The sequence below is a fragment of the Enhydra lutris genome, unplaced genomic scaffold (genome assembly GCF_002288905.1).
Source record: "Enhydra lutris kenyoni isolate GAN:26980312 unplaced genomic scaffold, ASM228890v2 scaffoldscaffold47, whole genome shotgun sequence".
Classification (NCBI taxonomy): domain Eukaryota; kingdom Metazoa; phylum Chordata; class Mammalia; order Carnivora; family Mustelidae; genus Enhydra; species Enhydra lutris.
In genome coordinates this window covers 1,971,260-1,987,276 of record NW_019154131.1, presented here as the reverse complement: position 1 = coordinate 1,987,276, position 16,017 = coordinate 1,971,260, and the positions used below count along the sequence as shown (strand labels likewise).

The 16,017-nt window shown below is 40.9% G+C and overlaps 1 protein-coding gene across 1 annotated transcript in view; it reads left to right on the top strand.

Moving 5' to 3' along the window:
- LOC111156624 (glycine decarboxylase) overlaps positions 1-14,857 on the top strand; it is a 93,532-nt gene extending 78,675 nt beyond the window's left edge. The window contains exons 22-25 of the mRNA XM_022517622.1: positions 5,929-6,024; positions 10,854-11,026; positions 12,719-12,799; positions 14,153-14,857. Of these exons, the coding sequence (XP_022373330.1) occupies positions 5,929-6,024; positions 10,854-11,026; positions 12,719-12,799; positions 14,153-14,296 (494 nt within the window). The 3' untranslated portion in view covers positions 14,297-14,857. The remainder of the gene's footprint in view (positions 1-5,928; positions 6,025-10,853; positions 11,027-12,718; positions 12,800-14,152) is intronic.
- Positions 14,858-16,017: the final 1,160 nt, after the last annotated feature.

The following is a 16,017-nucleotide window of genomic DNA, read 5'->3' as shown; positions in this document are numbered from 1 at the left end:
GGGGATGGAGCCAGACAGATCTGCAGAAATTTGGCTTTGGGCACAGACTCGAAGAGCAGACTCTTAGAAATGGTGAAACCCAAGAAAAGAGTTTTGAGAAACTAGAGCAAAACCCGTCAAGCAGATGGCTACAGTAACAGGGATGAGCAGGAAAGGGGTACCTGGTGAGGGAGGGTTCCATGCTTGAGGCAGCCTTAGGGCCTCTGCATTTATCACTGTACCTCTCCCAAGAAAAGCCCCTGCTTGTCCTGTGTGTCTCTGTTCTGGCTTCACCTCCTCCTCGAAGCCCTCTTTTCCTGGCAGAACTACTCCTTCCCTTGTTCGTCCACGACTGAAGATTTCTCCCTCTCGGTTTCTTGTCTGGCTTTCTCCATCAGACCTTGAACTCCTGCAGGATAAAGACTGTGCCTGCTTCCACTCTCTAGCACCTATAACCTGTCAGTCATGCCTGGCCAACCATAAATGTATGCAGTGTTGCACAGCAGAAACAGACTGGTCTTATGACATGAGTCTTAAAAAGAACCTTGCCTTTAACAGTTACGAACATTTTGGTCACCTTTGAAAGAATCAGGACAAAAATGATAAGGCAGATGCCAAATGGAAATGAGCTGAGAAATGGACTGAGGGTGGGGAAAAGAAGGGAGAGGCATTTATGGTTTGGGGGAGTTATTCATGGTAGTGAAGGCAGGGGACAGGTGGGAGCTGCTCCAATAGGATGCAGTTTTGTTTTGAAATAAGAAAAGAACATGATTTTAAACTGCCAGAGAAAAGGAATTGAAGAGGGGAAAGTGAAGCTACAACAGAAGGAATAATAGATGGGTGAACAAAGTCATCCTGGAGGTGATGGGAGGAGAGGGTGCTAAGAGCCAGGTAGATAGGCAGCACATTGGCTGTGGGCACAGAATCAGAGACAGGGATGGATGGGGACTTGGAGCTTGGAGCAGAGAGACAGCAGTCAATAAACAGCATGGGCCACAAGAAGGAGGCCGTTCTGACTCTTTGTTTCTCTAGCTCAGGTGGAGTATATATCTACATCTGAGATCTTGCCTTAAAAATATGTATCAAAAGGGTTAGTTCTGGAGTTTGAAAATAGAAAAGAGCTAAATAACTAGAAGCTCTGGTTAGGAATGCTCCCCAGAGATTAGGAAAGCAAGTTGTGGACAATATGTCTCTAAGCAATACAGTAAAATGCTTCTGAGGTGGGTAATGAAGAATCTACAAGAGCTACTAATTAATTCATTCAAACAGAGCTCCATGTATCCTGCTTATGTATTGACCTTCAGGATTAGTTTAAGTATTTGTTTTGTCTGAGTATATAAGTAATTTGTGTATGCTCAACAAAAAAATTGGGAAGATAAAAACCATGAGGAAAGAAATAAAAATGATCCATGGTTTCGTCAAGCAGACATAACCACAATTAATATTTTGCTATATTTCTTCTTTTACATTTAGACCATTCAAATCACATTACAAATACAGTTTGTGTCCTGGTTTTTAACTTATCTTATATTGTGATAATTTCCCCTTGTTATTAAATGTTATTTGAAAGTAGCTACATTAATTCTATTATATGGATATACCAGGATCTAGGTATGTTTTCCCCCTAGTTGTTTGCTTTACATTTGTAACAATGCTGCAACAAATATCTTTTTTATTTAGATTTTAAAAAACATTTCTGATTATTTCCTGAGATTAGAACTGTAGAAGAAAAATTGCTATCTCAGAGAATGAATGCATTTAAGCTCTTGGTATATGTGGCCAGGTTGTCCCCACAGAAACTTTGTACCAATTTATTTCATGCTAATAGCATATGAAGTGACCATCACACAAGGGCCTAGTGAACACCAGGTGCCAGGCTAAAAAGACACCACCAACACAGACAAAGTATCTTTGCCATTCTGGTGGTTGAAAAAATGATCTTTTTGCTTTAATTGACAAGGCTTAGGGTTTTTTTTTTCTGTTTATTTTTTTTAAGGTATTTGAAATTTACTTATGATTAACTTTATTTGAAAACTTCATTGAGGCAGAATTCACATACCATACAAATGACCCACTTTAAATGTACAATTCACGATTTTTAGTGTGTTCACACAGTTGTGCAATCTGAAGTTTAGTTTTTTAAAGCAAGAATGCATGTGATCAAAAAAAAAAAAGAATGCAAGTATCTGGACTGCATGGGGGTACAGTGGCAGTCTAGCGGAGAAAGTGAACAAGAGTTTCTCAGGTGCCCACCATGAGCTTAGCATTTGAGTGACTACTTTAAGCAGAGACGGTCTCTGTCCTTGGGGATTTGCAGCACAAAATGATAGATGCACTTTCCATTTGTTTTGACATTTTATCCCAGAATTAAATAATAAATTGTATTTCTCATCCCATGCAGAGATATATTGGTGATTACAGATTTTATTACCTAATCCCAAAGTTCATGAAATAAAAAATTGTCTCATGTTTGGTCTGGTAAACACATTCATTATATAATTTGAAGCTGAGTATTCTAGGGCCTAGAAAAGAATTATCACCATACCTCCCGAGGGCCCAAAATAGAAATGTTCTTAATAAACACATTGTATTCCAGCATGTCTAATGGCAATGTTAAAAGACCATTATTCATCTTAATCATATTTACTAGTTCTATATAAAGGACTTTGGAATTACAGATGACTATGAGGCAATAATTTTAATGAACTCCAGGCTTCCCTTTATGAACTATTTCTTTGAGAGATTTAAAAATACCAGCTAAACCACTGAGGCTTATGGTTTTCTGAAGTAAGGAAGTGACAGGCAAGAATTGGGTTGGGGGATGGGACGCCTGGGTGGCTCAGTTGGTTAGGCAGCTGCCTTCGGCTCAGGTCATGATCCCAGCATCCTGGGATCAAGTCCCACATTGGGCTCCTTGCTTTGCAGGGAGCCTGCTTCTCCCTCTGCCTCTGCCTGCCATTCTGTCTGCCTGTGCTCGCTCTCTCTCCCTCTCTCTCACTGATAAATAAAAAAAAAAAAAAAAAAAGAATTGGGTTGGGGGAAAAGCAGCAGTATTTAGGATAAGGAAAAAAAGGAATTACCCCAGATAGAATGGTATCTTTTTTTGTTTGGTTTAATGATAAATTCTTATTTATTGAAAAACAGGGGCACCTGGGTGGTTCAGTGGGGTAAAGCCTCTGCCTTCAGCTCAGGTCATGATCCCAGGGTCCTGGGATCGAGCCCCACATTGGGCTCTCGGCTCTGTGGGGAATCTGCCTCCCCCTCTCTCTCTGCCTGCCTCTCTGCCTACTTGTATTCTCTGTCAAATAAATAAATAAATAATCTTAAAAAAAAAAAGAAAGAAAGAAAGAAAAGGAAAACATCCAGTTGAGTGTTTTTTGTTTTAAGATGGTACCTTTTTTTAAAGGAGGAATTAAAAAAATTCACAGATGTCTACTCTAGTGGGAGGCTAAGCTTACAGATCTAAATGGAGTTTCCATCAGTGGAGCAGGCAACTTTATTAGTATCCCAAAGTTTTATTTAGGTTCTAATTTCTTAAATGCCTATCCCTTTTTGACCTCAGACAAGCCTAACACTGCCTGGAAATTCCTGTTCCTCAGTTGGTTTCCCAGTGTCCCTTATGGGTAGACATGGGCCTAAGGGGATGGGATGGGCCTACACATCCCAGGCCAGGAAGTGACCCTCCTGAGGCCAGAGGCCCCACCTATCCGACCTCATTTCCGAAGAAGCATTCAGTTTTGCAGTTTTGATTCTATTAGTTATGGTCCCTGGATTGCAACTGAAAAGCTTGACCAAGCCCTGATTGCCCTCCTAATAAGCTTTATGAGCAATTAGTCAGTGAGTTCCGTTTGTTTTTTAGGCAGTCACTCTGAGGATGCGGAGCTTAGAGCCAAGCCACTTTTATTTTGGTTTCCATCATGCCACCCTCCCCTCCTTGGTCCTTTAACTTGGTATCTTTTCAGACTCTCAGCTATAGTCATGGTTAGGCCCAGCAGGAGCATCAACTCCAGAGGAAATTAAAACTTGTGCTGATCAGTTTATGTAATTTCTACTTCAAATTGCCCTGACTCACCATATGCCATAGAAGGTTTGTGTATCTTTTCTCTTTAAAAAATATAAACAAAGATGAACATCTTGGGATCTGGCCTCTAACAGCCACAAAGAATCAGTTTCACCCCCTTCAGGGCTCAAGTACAGAGAGAGAGAGAGAGAGAGAGAGAGAGAGAGGGAGAGATACACTGAAATTACACGGTTTCCATTTGAACACCTTAGGATATGGATTTAGAAAATAACATCTGAACCTTATTTTGAAAATGGAGCTCTTTCCAAACCGCCTGGCTGTGGTGGGGGCCCTGCAGACACGGGCGTTGTGTTAACAGTACCGGGTGGGGCTCCGAGTGACTGAACTTCTCTTTGGAAGACTGCCCTCTGCCTGCCAACGGGAGTGACTCCTTTCCTCCATCATGTGTCCCTCTCCCCCTTCGGCCCACTGAGCATCCTTCAGAGCAGTGAGTTCCGTTAGCCTTCTTTCTTGGGTCACTGTCACAGTGCTGGGGTAGCTGCCAGAGGCTCAGAGAAGAAAGGTTAAAGGTTGAGGCTGGGCTACCAAAATGGGGTAGGGACAATTTAGTATTTAGGATTTCTAGACTTAAATGATCTCCCCATTCCCACCCTCCCAGGCCACTCCCAGCCCCCTGCCGCACCCAGTACTCCAACTGATTGTTCTTTTAGGTACCTTTTCCTCCCTGACTACCTAGCTAGGAATAAAGCCTTGTACTTTGGAATCCCACTTCCTACAAATTTAATCCCCATCATTGTTAGGAAGAATATTTTAAAAATACTCAGTGACAGTATATTTAAAGCTTCAGGTTCTCATACTTTCATTTTCTAACAAAACCAGTCCTTTCTTACCTAGTCATTACATAAGAAGCAGAGCAGGTCTCAGGGGCTATTATTAATGACTGGAGCAGTTCTCAGGCTTGAGGAATTATGTCCACTCCCTATTTATAAGTAAGATTCATTGTTTGCTGAGATTCAGGAGAAGTAGGTTAAGAAGAAGGTGTACATTATTATCTCAGGAGCAGATACTTTCTTAGAAGGAAACTCATCAGTTGTGTGAGACCTGGAATTTGGACGCCCCCAGAAATGTTGTTCTATTTATGAAAATGCTGACTTAGTTGATGACTTATTCCTGCTGACGGATGGGGGTGATCAAATAGCTTATGCTGAGCAGATAGCAGCCTGGGCCTGGAGGGCCGTTAGTACAAGGACTAGAGCAAAGTGAACTGACTTCCAGAGCCTTTGGCTTCTTCAGCTTCTTGCCACTTGTGGTGTGGTGTTTGACAGTCCCAATTTCTGATTCTCAGCTTGAAGCCTGAAACCAAAATCCCAAGAGCCCCTTTGAAGAATCACATACAATTACGTATGTGCCCTACAGATAGAGGTTTACTATATATTTATATAGACTCAGAAGAAAGTTATTTGATACTGGGGGCAGAGTTCCTGAAAACAGTGTCAGTGCATCTTTAGCTCTAGAAATAATTTTGTAATAGAAGGGTCAGGCCCGTGATGATATGTTTAACTGTTGGAAGTAGATTTTATAACCACAGAGTAGAAAAAATATCATCCCCAGGAATCTCTAGGCAAATCCTGCAGCAGTACATCGGCACCTGAGTCCCAGCTCTCATCAGCCTCTTGGCTCAGGGGTGTGTTGTGCACTGAGGATTGGACACATTGACCTGACGTGTTAAAAACCTCTTTATTTTTACAATTATTTTTATATTTTATATTTGATAAAGTAGATGAGGTCTTTGTTACCAGCAGTAAGTTTGGCAAGTGACCATGACTTCTTGGTACTTCGTTGATACGTGCTAAAAAGCTGGTTTATTTGCTCATTTGCTTGTGGGTAAAACAAGCTGATGCTAATCTTGAGCTGAAACCATTTTCCAGGTTATGTGGCTCATGAATTTATTTTGGATACGAGGCCCTTCAAAAAGTCTGCAAATATTGAAGCTGTGGATGTGGCCAAGAGACTTCAGGATTATGGTGAGTGACCTTGTGGGAGCAACTCCTTTTAGGGCAACTCAGGTTTTTGACATTCCTGCAGTTTTCCATGCTGGCTATGGGCCACTTCCTCAAGGCACTAACCACATGTGCAGGCACCATAATAAACTGGCTATTGGCTAAACGGTGAGCACTGGGTTCTAGGCAACCTTCAAAATGATGAGAAAACACTTTCCCTATGACTGCATTGGGTAATACCCTTCCAAAGATATTAAATCATATATTCTGAATCAATTGGCATCCTAGAAAAGAAGTCTTTGTAGTTAACATAATTAAAAACCCCAAAGAAAATGGCTGCTGTTTCCTATATTTCTTTATTTTTTTTTACATTTTTAATTAAGTTTTTAATTTAATTCCATTACAGTTAACATACAGTATTTGTCAGTTTCAGGTGTACAACGTAGTGATTCAGCATTTCCATCCATTACTCAGTGCTTATCACGATAAGTGTACATTCCCAGCACCTATTTCACACATCTGCCCCACATCCCCTCTGGTCACCACCAGTTTGATCTCTGTAGTTAAGAGTCTGTTTCTTGGTTTGCCTGTCCCTCTTTTTTCCCCTCTTTGTTCATTTGTTTTGTTTCTTAAATTCCACATATGGGTGAAATGATACGATATTATTTTTGAAATGATATGATATATGAAATGATATTATTTTTCTGTGACTAATTTATTTTGCTTAGCATTATACTCTCTAACTCCCATCTGTGTTGTTGCATATGGCAAGATTTTTAATCTTTTTTATGGCAGAATAATACGTCATATACAACATCATCTTTATCCATTCTTCAGTTGGTGGACATTTGGGCTCTTGCCATAATTGGCTATTGCTGATAGTGCTGCTCTAAACACTGGGTGCATGTGTCCCTTTGAATCAGTAGCTTTGTGTCCTTTAGGTAAATACCTACTAGTGCAATTGCTGGGTCATAGGGTAGCTCTATTTTTAACTTTCTGAGGACGCTCCATGCTGTGTTCCAGAGTGGCTGCACCAGCTTGCATTTCCACCAACAGTGCAAGGGGGTTCCTTTTTGTCTACATCATCGCCAACACTTGTTGTTTCTTGTGTTTTTTAATTTAGCCATTCTGACAATTATGAGGTAATATCTTAGAGTTTTGATTTGCATTTTCCTGGTAATGAGTGATGTCAAGCATCTTTTTTATGTATCTTGTGGCCATTTGGATGTCCTCTTTGCAGAAGTGTCTGTTCATGTCTTCTGCCTTCTTTTAATTGGATTATTTGGTTTTTTGTATGTGTTTGTTGTCTTGCTTATGTTTCTGGTAAATTCTTACTCCTTTTCCACTCTTGGTAAACAAAGGAGTCCATGAAGAGATAAGTTGATGTAATGGTGAAGGAAGTAGAGCAGGTAACAAATAGAAGTGTTCGAGACCAATGAATGGCATTTGAGTGTTACAAGCACCTCATTGTGGCATAGCTGTTTTAGCTGTTTCTATAGATGAAGGAGTAGGCTTCCTTCACCTTATGAAGAACTTCTTCCACCATAGGAATATGGTTTCATAAAGACAGTGCAGTTTTCTGGGAAGAAGTTTGAAAGACACAGGCCCTTCGTGAATTAGTGGATGTTCATTCAGCACAGTCCTTATTGAAATACATGTTTTAGTGCCATTATCAATAATATCAGAGACCCTTCTATTCTCCGGCTAAGGTGGGGAGAACTTTGCCTTTCAGTGGGTGTGGAGTTCTATCTGAATTTTTAATAATTTGAATAACTTCTCTTAAATAAGGAAAGTGAAAGCTTCAAAAATTTAAGTTTCCCTAGTGCATCATAATGGGAGTCCCACATGTGTGGCTCATTCCTCTCCTGAATGCACGATCTTATTATGCAGAGTTATACTGATAATAAATGGGAAAGCCAGAGGAAGTTTTCATTAATGAAACTAGCAGTTACTCCCTCAAAATCTCTTGGTTGCTCCTGTCACCTGACGTGGCCTTCTGGCTAGTGACTGAGTGATGGGCGGATTCACGCAGGCTACAGCTTCACCTCTGAGCGTCCTTCTCTGCCTTACATGTCTGGCAGCGGCAGCATCTGCAGGGAGGGACAGGGCAGGTGAGGAGGAAGTTGTCACTGAAGTTACGACCCAGTACTTCCAAGTCTTGCTCTATCTCCAACCTTGACATTATTTTGACGTTTGATAGGGTGATTGCCATCCTTGCCCCAAGTCTAGGTTGTACAGGTGCCTAGCACTTTGTAAACACCTCAGAACGCACGTGTTTAATAAGTGAGAAAATGAGGTGCCTGGCTGGCTGGCTGTGGAGCATGCAACTCTTGACCTCGAGGTCGTGAGTTCGAGCTCCACATTGGGTGTAGAGATTACTTAAATAAATAAACTTTAAAAAAAATGTGAGAGAAGGAATTAATAGCTAAGTAAAATAAACAAACAAAAAAACCCATCAAAAACCCCAAAACAGCAATTGAGAATGACAACACAGATTCTTTTTTTTTTTTTTTAAAGATTTTATTTATTTATTTGTCAGAGAGAGAGAGAGGGAGAGAGAGCAAGCACAGGCAGACAGAATGGCAGGCAGAGGCAGAGGGAGAAGCAGGCTCCCTGATGAGCAAGGAGCCCGATGTGGGACTCGATCCCAGGACACTGGGATCATGACCTGAGCCGAAGGCAGCTGCTTAACCAACTGAGCCACCCAGGCGTCCCAACAACACAGATTCTTAATCACACCTACTGGATCAGAGTTTCCAGGTAACCTGTATATTTAACAAGTACCCCACAGATGAGTCTTAACAGCCAAAGATGGAGCACGCTGCCCTGGGGGAGAAGTTTCCAAACTTAGTAATAAAAGTCACCAGGGAGTTTTTAAGACTCATAGATTTCTGAGCCTTACTTTGGACTTCCTGAATCAGGGTGAAGATCCAAGAATCTGTGTTCCTAAGACAACTCTGATGGTTTTAAGATACGGGAACCGCTATAGCAGAATATGTTGGGCTGAATTTGCTACACATGAAATTGAGGTTGGACTTAATGGGTAATGAGATTAGCTTGTTTTTAAAAAAATAAATGCTTTTCTGGTTTGAGTGACATAGTTATATGTCTTTGTGAAAACTTAACTAAATAATTTAAGATTTGTGCATTTTACTTTATGTAAATTTTATCACAAATACATGTGAACAAATACTAAATTCTAGTTCATAATATGCATGCTGAAGTATTTAAAAGAACAGTGCACTGATGACTGAAGCATACTTTGAAATGCATCAAAACTAAGGCAGAGGGGCGCCTGGGTGGCTCAGTGGGTTAAAGCCTCTGCCTTTGGCTCAGGTCATGATCTCAGGGTCCTGGGATCGAGCCCCTCATCGGGCTCTCTGCTCGGCAGGGAGCCTGCTTCCTCCTCTCTCTCTCTCTCTGCCTGCCTCTCTGCCTACTTGTGATCTGTCAAATAAATAATTAATATCTTAAAAAAAAAATAAGGTGGAAGAATGAATACATACGTGATTAAGCAAACAGCATCATTTTAGAATCTAGGTGAATGGTATATGGGTATTCATTCACTCTGTAATATTCTCAACTTACTGATTGAAAATGTTTATAACATGTTGAGGAGACAGTCCCTTCAAGCACACAGACATGACCCTAAAGCACCCCATGTGATTTATGCAGATCAGAATTTGGGAACCATTTAAATTTAACTGACTGGTGTATATCAGCTTTGGGGCTGTTCATCATCTTTTAACAGTTTCATAGAAAAAGGGTAAGAAATGGGAAAAGGTGGTTTTTGGCCTTTGTCCAGGAAATCTCTCTGAAGCCTGTGTCTTGTTGATTCATTTTATGTATGAAAACTTTTGGAAACAAAAATACATTCAGCCTGTATTCAGTGTAAAGACAAAAGGCTTTCCATGTACTGGTCAAGCCTCAGTTTCCTCATCTTTGGCTGTTAAGACTCATCTGTGGAGGGGGCGCCTAGGTGGCTCAGTCATTAAGCATCTGCCTTTGGCTCAGGTTGTGATCCTAGGGTCCTGGAATGGAGCTCCACATCAGGCTCCCTGCTAAGCGGGAAGCCTACTTCTCCCTCTCCCGCTTCCCCTGCTTATGTTTCCTTTCTCTCTGTGTCTTTCTCTGTCAAATAAGTAAATAAAATCTTTAAAAAAAAGACTCATCTGTGGGATGCTTACTAAATACACAGGTTAACTGGAAACTCTGATCCAGTAGGTGTGATTAAGAATCTGTGTTGTCATTCTCAGTTGCTATTTCGAAGTGAGTAATACTCACTTCAGGCTTATGGTTGCTATATTGTTATTTAACTTGTGATAGGCTATGATATTTTAATTTCTCTTAATTACCTGTAATACACAAGCATTGTAGATTCTAAAACAAAACCAGAGGAAATAAAAATAGTTTATATTTTGGTGATAACCCCTATTAAAATTCTAGTATTTATTCTTCAAGGTGTCTTCCTTCATAATAAATACTTTGTCACTTTTTTTTTTATAAAAATGGAATATCACTATTATGTAGCTTGCTTTTTTTGACTTCATATTTTTTAATGTTTACCCAATTTACAAATACAAATTTACTTACATTTGAATGGCTGCATATTTATTGTTTAGATACCCTGTAAAACTTAGTTAACCGATCGTCTATTGTTGGATGTTTATTTCCCCTGTTTTTCTTTTTTCTTGCATAAACAGTGCTGAGATGAATCCATATACGTATGCAAATTATATATGTAAGCACATTTATCCAGTGATTTCCTTAGGATAAATTATAAGACAGGGAGGGTCTCTTCTAAATTGGGGAGGTCAAAGTTAATGACACAAATTCCCCTATTTCCTTCGCAGGCTTTCATGCCCCTACCATGTCCTGGCCGGTGGCAGGGACTCTCATGGTTGAGCCTACTGAGTCAGAAGACAAGGCAGAGCTGGATAGATTCTGTGATGCCATGATCAGCATTCGTCAGGAAATCGCTGACATTGAGGAGGGCCGCATTGACGCTAGGGTCAATCCACTGAAGGTGCGTAGGCACTGGTACTTTATCCAAAATGTTCCATAGAGAAGATTGAGTATGGCAGTGTGCCAGCAACTCCCGAACTCCCATCAGAAGATGAGATTATTCTTGCCTAGAATAAGATGATTCTTCTGAAAAAATTCATTACTTGCAAATTTAAATCTTCTTGAACAACATAGTAGCAGTTACTCAAGCACAATGTGGATGTTTTGAGATACGTTTAAATTTTGTTTATGTAATTGTTTTGTCATTGTGGGAGGTATATCTCCCACATGCACATGACTGGTTGCCAAAGGAGGGAGCAGAGGCTGAAGAACTGTGTAGTTGGGGAGTTTTACCATTCTGTGTCTCTGTTTGATACACTCTAGTGAGATTATTTACCTCACAAACTCTGGATAAAGACAAGTTCTTATATTGGAGCAGTTATTGCTTAGAACAACTAATTGGTACTTGGCCTTTTATAATGTTATGGCCTATTTTGGAGAAAATCTGAAACATGTTTGTTGTGAGCTTGTGAGCTGTAAGTCTCTTGTTAGGTCCAGACATTAAGCTGGGGGTGGGGGATCATGAATTGAAAATACAGTGAAGACTATGGTTGTGCTATTATGGTCCCAAGCCAGAGAACAAGTCTGAGACGGTTGGGGAAGCTCAGGCAAGTTCCAGAGTGTCCAGCTGAGGGCGGAGTACCTGGGCTGGCAGGAAAAGGGATCTTGCTTATTGTTACTTCTCTTTTCTGTGGATACTGCTGATTCTAAGGACTTAGGCCATTTTTAAAAATGGCAGTAGAAATCTAAAGAACGTAATACTAAGTTACAAAAACAAGTGGGGAATAATATTCACAGGATGATAATTAAGATTTTAAAATTAATATTTTAAAATTAAGATTTTAAAATGCATTTATGCATATATGCAGTAATAGTATAAAAACAACCAGCATGGTGAACACCAAATTCCACATAGTGGTTATCACTGGGGAATAGGGTTAGAGATGAGATGGATGGGATATATAGGCAGCCTCAACTGTATCTGCAAGTTTTTTTTTTTTTTTTTTATTTGACACAGAAAAGGAGAGCACAAGCAGGGGGAGGGGCGGGCAGAGGGAGAAGCAGGCTCCCCACTAAGTGGGGAGCCCTATGAGGGGCTCGATTCTAGGACATGTGGTTCATGACCTGAGCTGAAGGCAGCTGCTCGACCAACTGAGCCACCCAGGTGCCCCTGTTTATTTTTTTAAAGACTTATTTATTTTGAGATAGTGAGTGAGCACATGTGGGGATGGGCAGGGGCAGAGGGAAAGGGAGAATTCAAGCTGACTCTCAGCTAAGCATGGATCCTGACACAGGGCTCGGTCTCAGGGCTCATGATCTGAGCCAAAACCAAGAGTCGGACACTTACCTAAAGGAGCCAGCCACCCAGGTGCCCGTCTGCAATGATTATTTTCAAAGGTTAAGCAAATAAGACAAAACATTGATTTATGTTGGTTGGGTGGTAGATGTTCTAATATATTACCATAACTTTCTGACATTTGAAATGCTTCACAATAAAAAGTTTCCTATCAGTTTTTTCCCCCTTAAGTTGAAATTAAACAAAACAACAGCCATGTGTCCCTGGGCTTCCATCAGCTCACTGGCTGAAACAAAGCACAGGAGGAGAAGGCAGTGTTCTAGTCTGATCCCTTTCCCATCTGTGTGTCTGTTTCAGATGTCTCCACACTCCCTGACCTGCGTCACATCCTCACACTGGGATCGGCCTTATTCCAGAGAGGTGGCAGCATTCCCACTTGTAAGTTCTCCTCTGAAGCTGCACATGCCAGCTGGTAGTGTTCATGTGTGTATGAAGGGCCATCGCCGATCCGGTGGGGCTCCCATCCTTGCAGCCGCATTATAGTAACTATATGTGGGATGCTTTTTTTAAATATAAAGATTTTATTTATTTATTTGAGTGTAAGAGAGAGAGAGAGCAGGGAGTGGGGAGGAACAGAGAGAGAGGTACAAGCAAACTCCACGGTGAGCACAGAGTCCAATGTGGGGCTCAGTCTCAGACCTTGAGACCATGACTTGAGCTGAAATCAAGAGTTGGATGCTTAACCGACTGAGCCGCCCAGGCGCCCCTATGTGGGACACTTTCTTAAATGGGTCATGACAAGTGATACAGAGCACAGGCATTGGCTTTGAGAGGTCTGAGGTCAGAGTGTCAGCCATAGGTTTGGGAATCCACCAGGTACACGGTGGAGGAAGACCAAATAGGAGTCCCTGCCAAATTTCTACTGTCATCCAACAGGGAGATCGCTCCAAGTGCACCAAATACAGTCTTTGTTTCCTTTCTGATTCTTACATGCAAAAGGTACTCTGTAGTCTGTTTGGCAGGGTGGAGACAAGAGTCAAAAGTTGGGGTTTTGGGGGACAGTAACAAAGGGGTTGCTTTTAGCTTTTTTTGTATTGGAATATAGTTGACAATGTTACATTAGTTTTAGGTATACCATATAGTGACTTGACAACTTGGTACATTGGGCTGTGTTCACCACAAGGGTAGCTGTCATCTGTCACCATACAAAATGCTCTTACAATACTCTTGACTCTGTTTCCTGTGTTGTATCTTTTATCTCCCTGACTTATTCATTCCATACCTGGAAGTGTGTACCTCCCACTCCCCTTCACCCATTTTGCCCATTCCCCACACCCTCCCCTCTGTCAACTGTCAGTTCTCTGTGTTTATGGTTCTGTTTCTTTTTTGTTTTTTAGGTACATGTAAGTGAAATCATATGATACTTGTTTTTCTCTGATGTATTTCACTTAGCATAATACTCTGTAGGTCCATCCATGTTGTTATAAATGGCAAGCTCTCATTCTTTTTCATGGCTGAGTAACATTCCTGTGTGTGTGTGTGTGTGTGTGTGTGTGTGTGTGTGCGCACGCGCGCACGCGTGTCTTTAAAATCTGTTGGACACTTGGGTTGCTTCCATATTTTGGCTACAATAAATAATGCTGCAATAAAATAGGAGTGTGGGTTTTACCTTCTTATACTTTTGGGCACTTATTGGGGGTTAGGCTGTGGGGACATCACTGTAATCTCTTCTTTCCCCAAGAGAAATGTTTCAGAATACCCCAGAACATTTCCATCTTTTGTCCCTTGCAGCCCTTTGTGAAACCAGAGAACAAATTCTGGCCAACCATTGCCCGGATTGATGACATCTACGGAGATCAGCACCTGGTTTGCACCTGTCCACCCATGGAAGTTTATGAGTCCCCATTTTCTGAACAGAAGAGGGCCTCTTCTTAGTCCTGTCTCCCTAAGTTCAAGCAACTGACTTGATGTCTCACTCTGGAGCATTCAATGGGCAAGAACTATATAATTTTCTATCCCAGACTCAACTTGGGGTTTTATATACTGTATATATTTTTGTAATCTCTGTCAAGGTAAATGTAAATACCATTAGCACAGTGAGTGGAAACTCATTGGAAGCCTGATATGCCTCAGTGGCTGCTTCCATATGTAGTAGTTGATGTTCAAGTTGCCTTGATTGGGGGCCATTTAGATTTTTGCATAGAAAATTTTGGGTGTGCTAGGAACTTTAACTTTCTATGTAGGAAGTTCAGAGACATGATTGATAGAGGTTCTACTGTAAACTCTGATAGATTCTTGTTCCAAATAAGTCCTTGTGGACTGTGCCATCTGTGAGGAATCCCAGGGCAAATGTTTACATTTTATATACACTGAAGAAAATTTTTCTCTAATTTGCCTAATCTATAGTAGCATTTCTGAGTGTTTTCAGTTTTCCATGTGTGTGGTTTGCATTTGTCTGCAATTATTAGTATTCTAATAAAAGCATTTCACTTTGAAGAATGCCTTCTTGGTCTGTCTTTTCGATCTTCTTTCCACATAGCCCAGGTTCGGAGAGATTTGAAGGGCAGTGAGAATACCCAGCCCAATAGCCATTTTTACATGATCAGTTTTGTCTAGCAGTTTTTCCTCATTAACATAAGAGATAATAAGACAAGGTCTAGTGTTCCTTCAGTCTTCCTCTTGTGCCTTCCTTTGCATGTTGTCATCATCCTCATGGTTTTCAGATGGCTGCTGCGTATTGACATCACATAACCATTTTAGATAGGAAAAAGGGAGGAGAACAAAAGGCAAATTCCATCCACATTAACTTCTTTTGAAATGCTTTCTCAGAGATTCCACCCAGTAACTTCTGCTTGCTTTTATCTGGCCAGAATTGTTTCACATTGCCGCTTCTAGCTGCAAGGTAGTATGAGGAGGTCTTTTACCTGGGTATGTTAGTGCCCCAAAGAAAATCAGGAGTTTGTTAGATAAATTAAAGGGAGGAAATGGGTTTTACGTACCCAACTACCACACCTGCCACAAAATAACTTTCCCCTAGAAACAGCAAATGTTTCAGAGTTTCTTCCCTGATTGTGAGCACTTGTTCGATTCCTGATTACTTGGTTCTTTGCAGCTCACTCAATCGACTGTTATTTAAGCTATTATGATAGTCATCAGAAGAAAGGTCTTAGTGCTCTATTGAATGCTCTGCAAGTGGTCCACTTAAACATTTGTAGAATAATTTATTACAGCCTAACTAAGCAGTAGAGAAGTGATGAGATCCATGTGTGGGTTTTTTTTTTTTTTAACATTATAATTAAATGGTTAATATTTACTGAGTTCTCTGGGGTCAGGTAGTCTAAACGTTTAAGTTGTATTATCTCATTGGAGCCTCACAACAGTCTACTTTTACACAAGAGGTTATGGTGCAATGCCTAAGGTCACACAGCTGATTAGATGGAGAATCTGAATTTGAACCCAGGCTGCACAACTCCAGTGGCAGCTGGTCAAAACAGGTTACCACACCACCATGGTCACTGCATACCTGGAGACTGTCCTTCCTGAGCTGGAAACCAGGCTGTCAACACAGATTAGCCTTCAGGGTATGGAAAAGTCCCTTTGGAAGAAGGACAGGATATGAAAACAAATCACCGAAGTGAACAGCAGCTCTTTTCTTT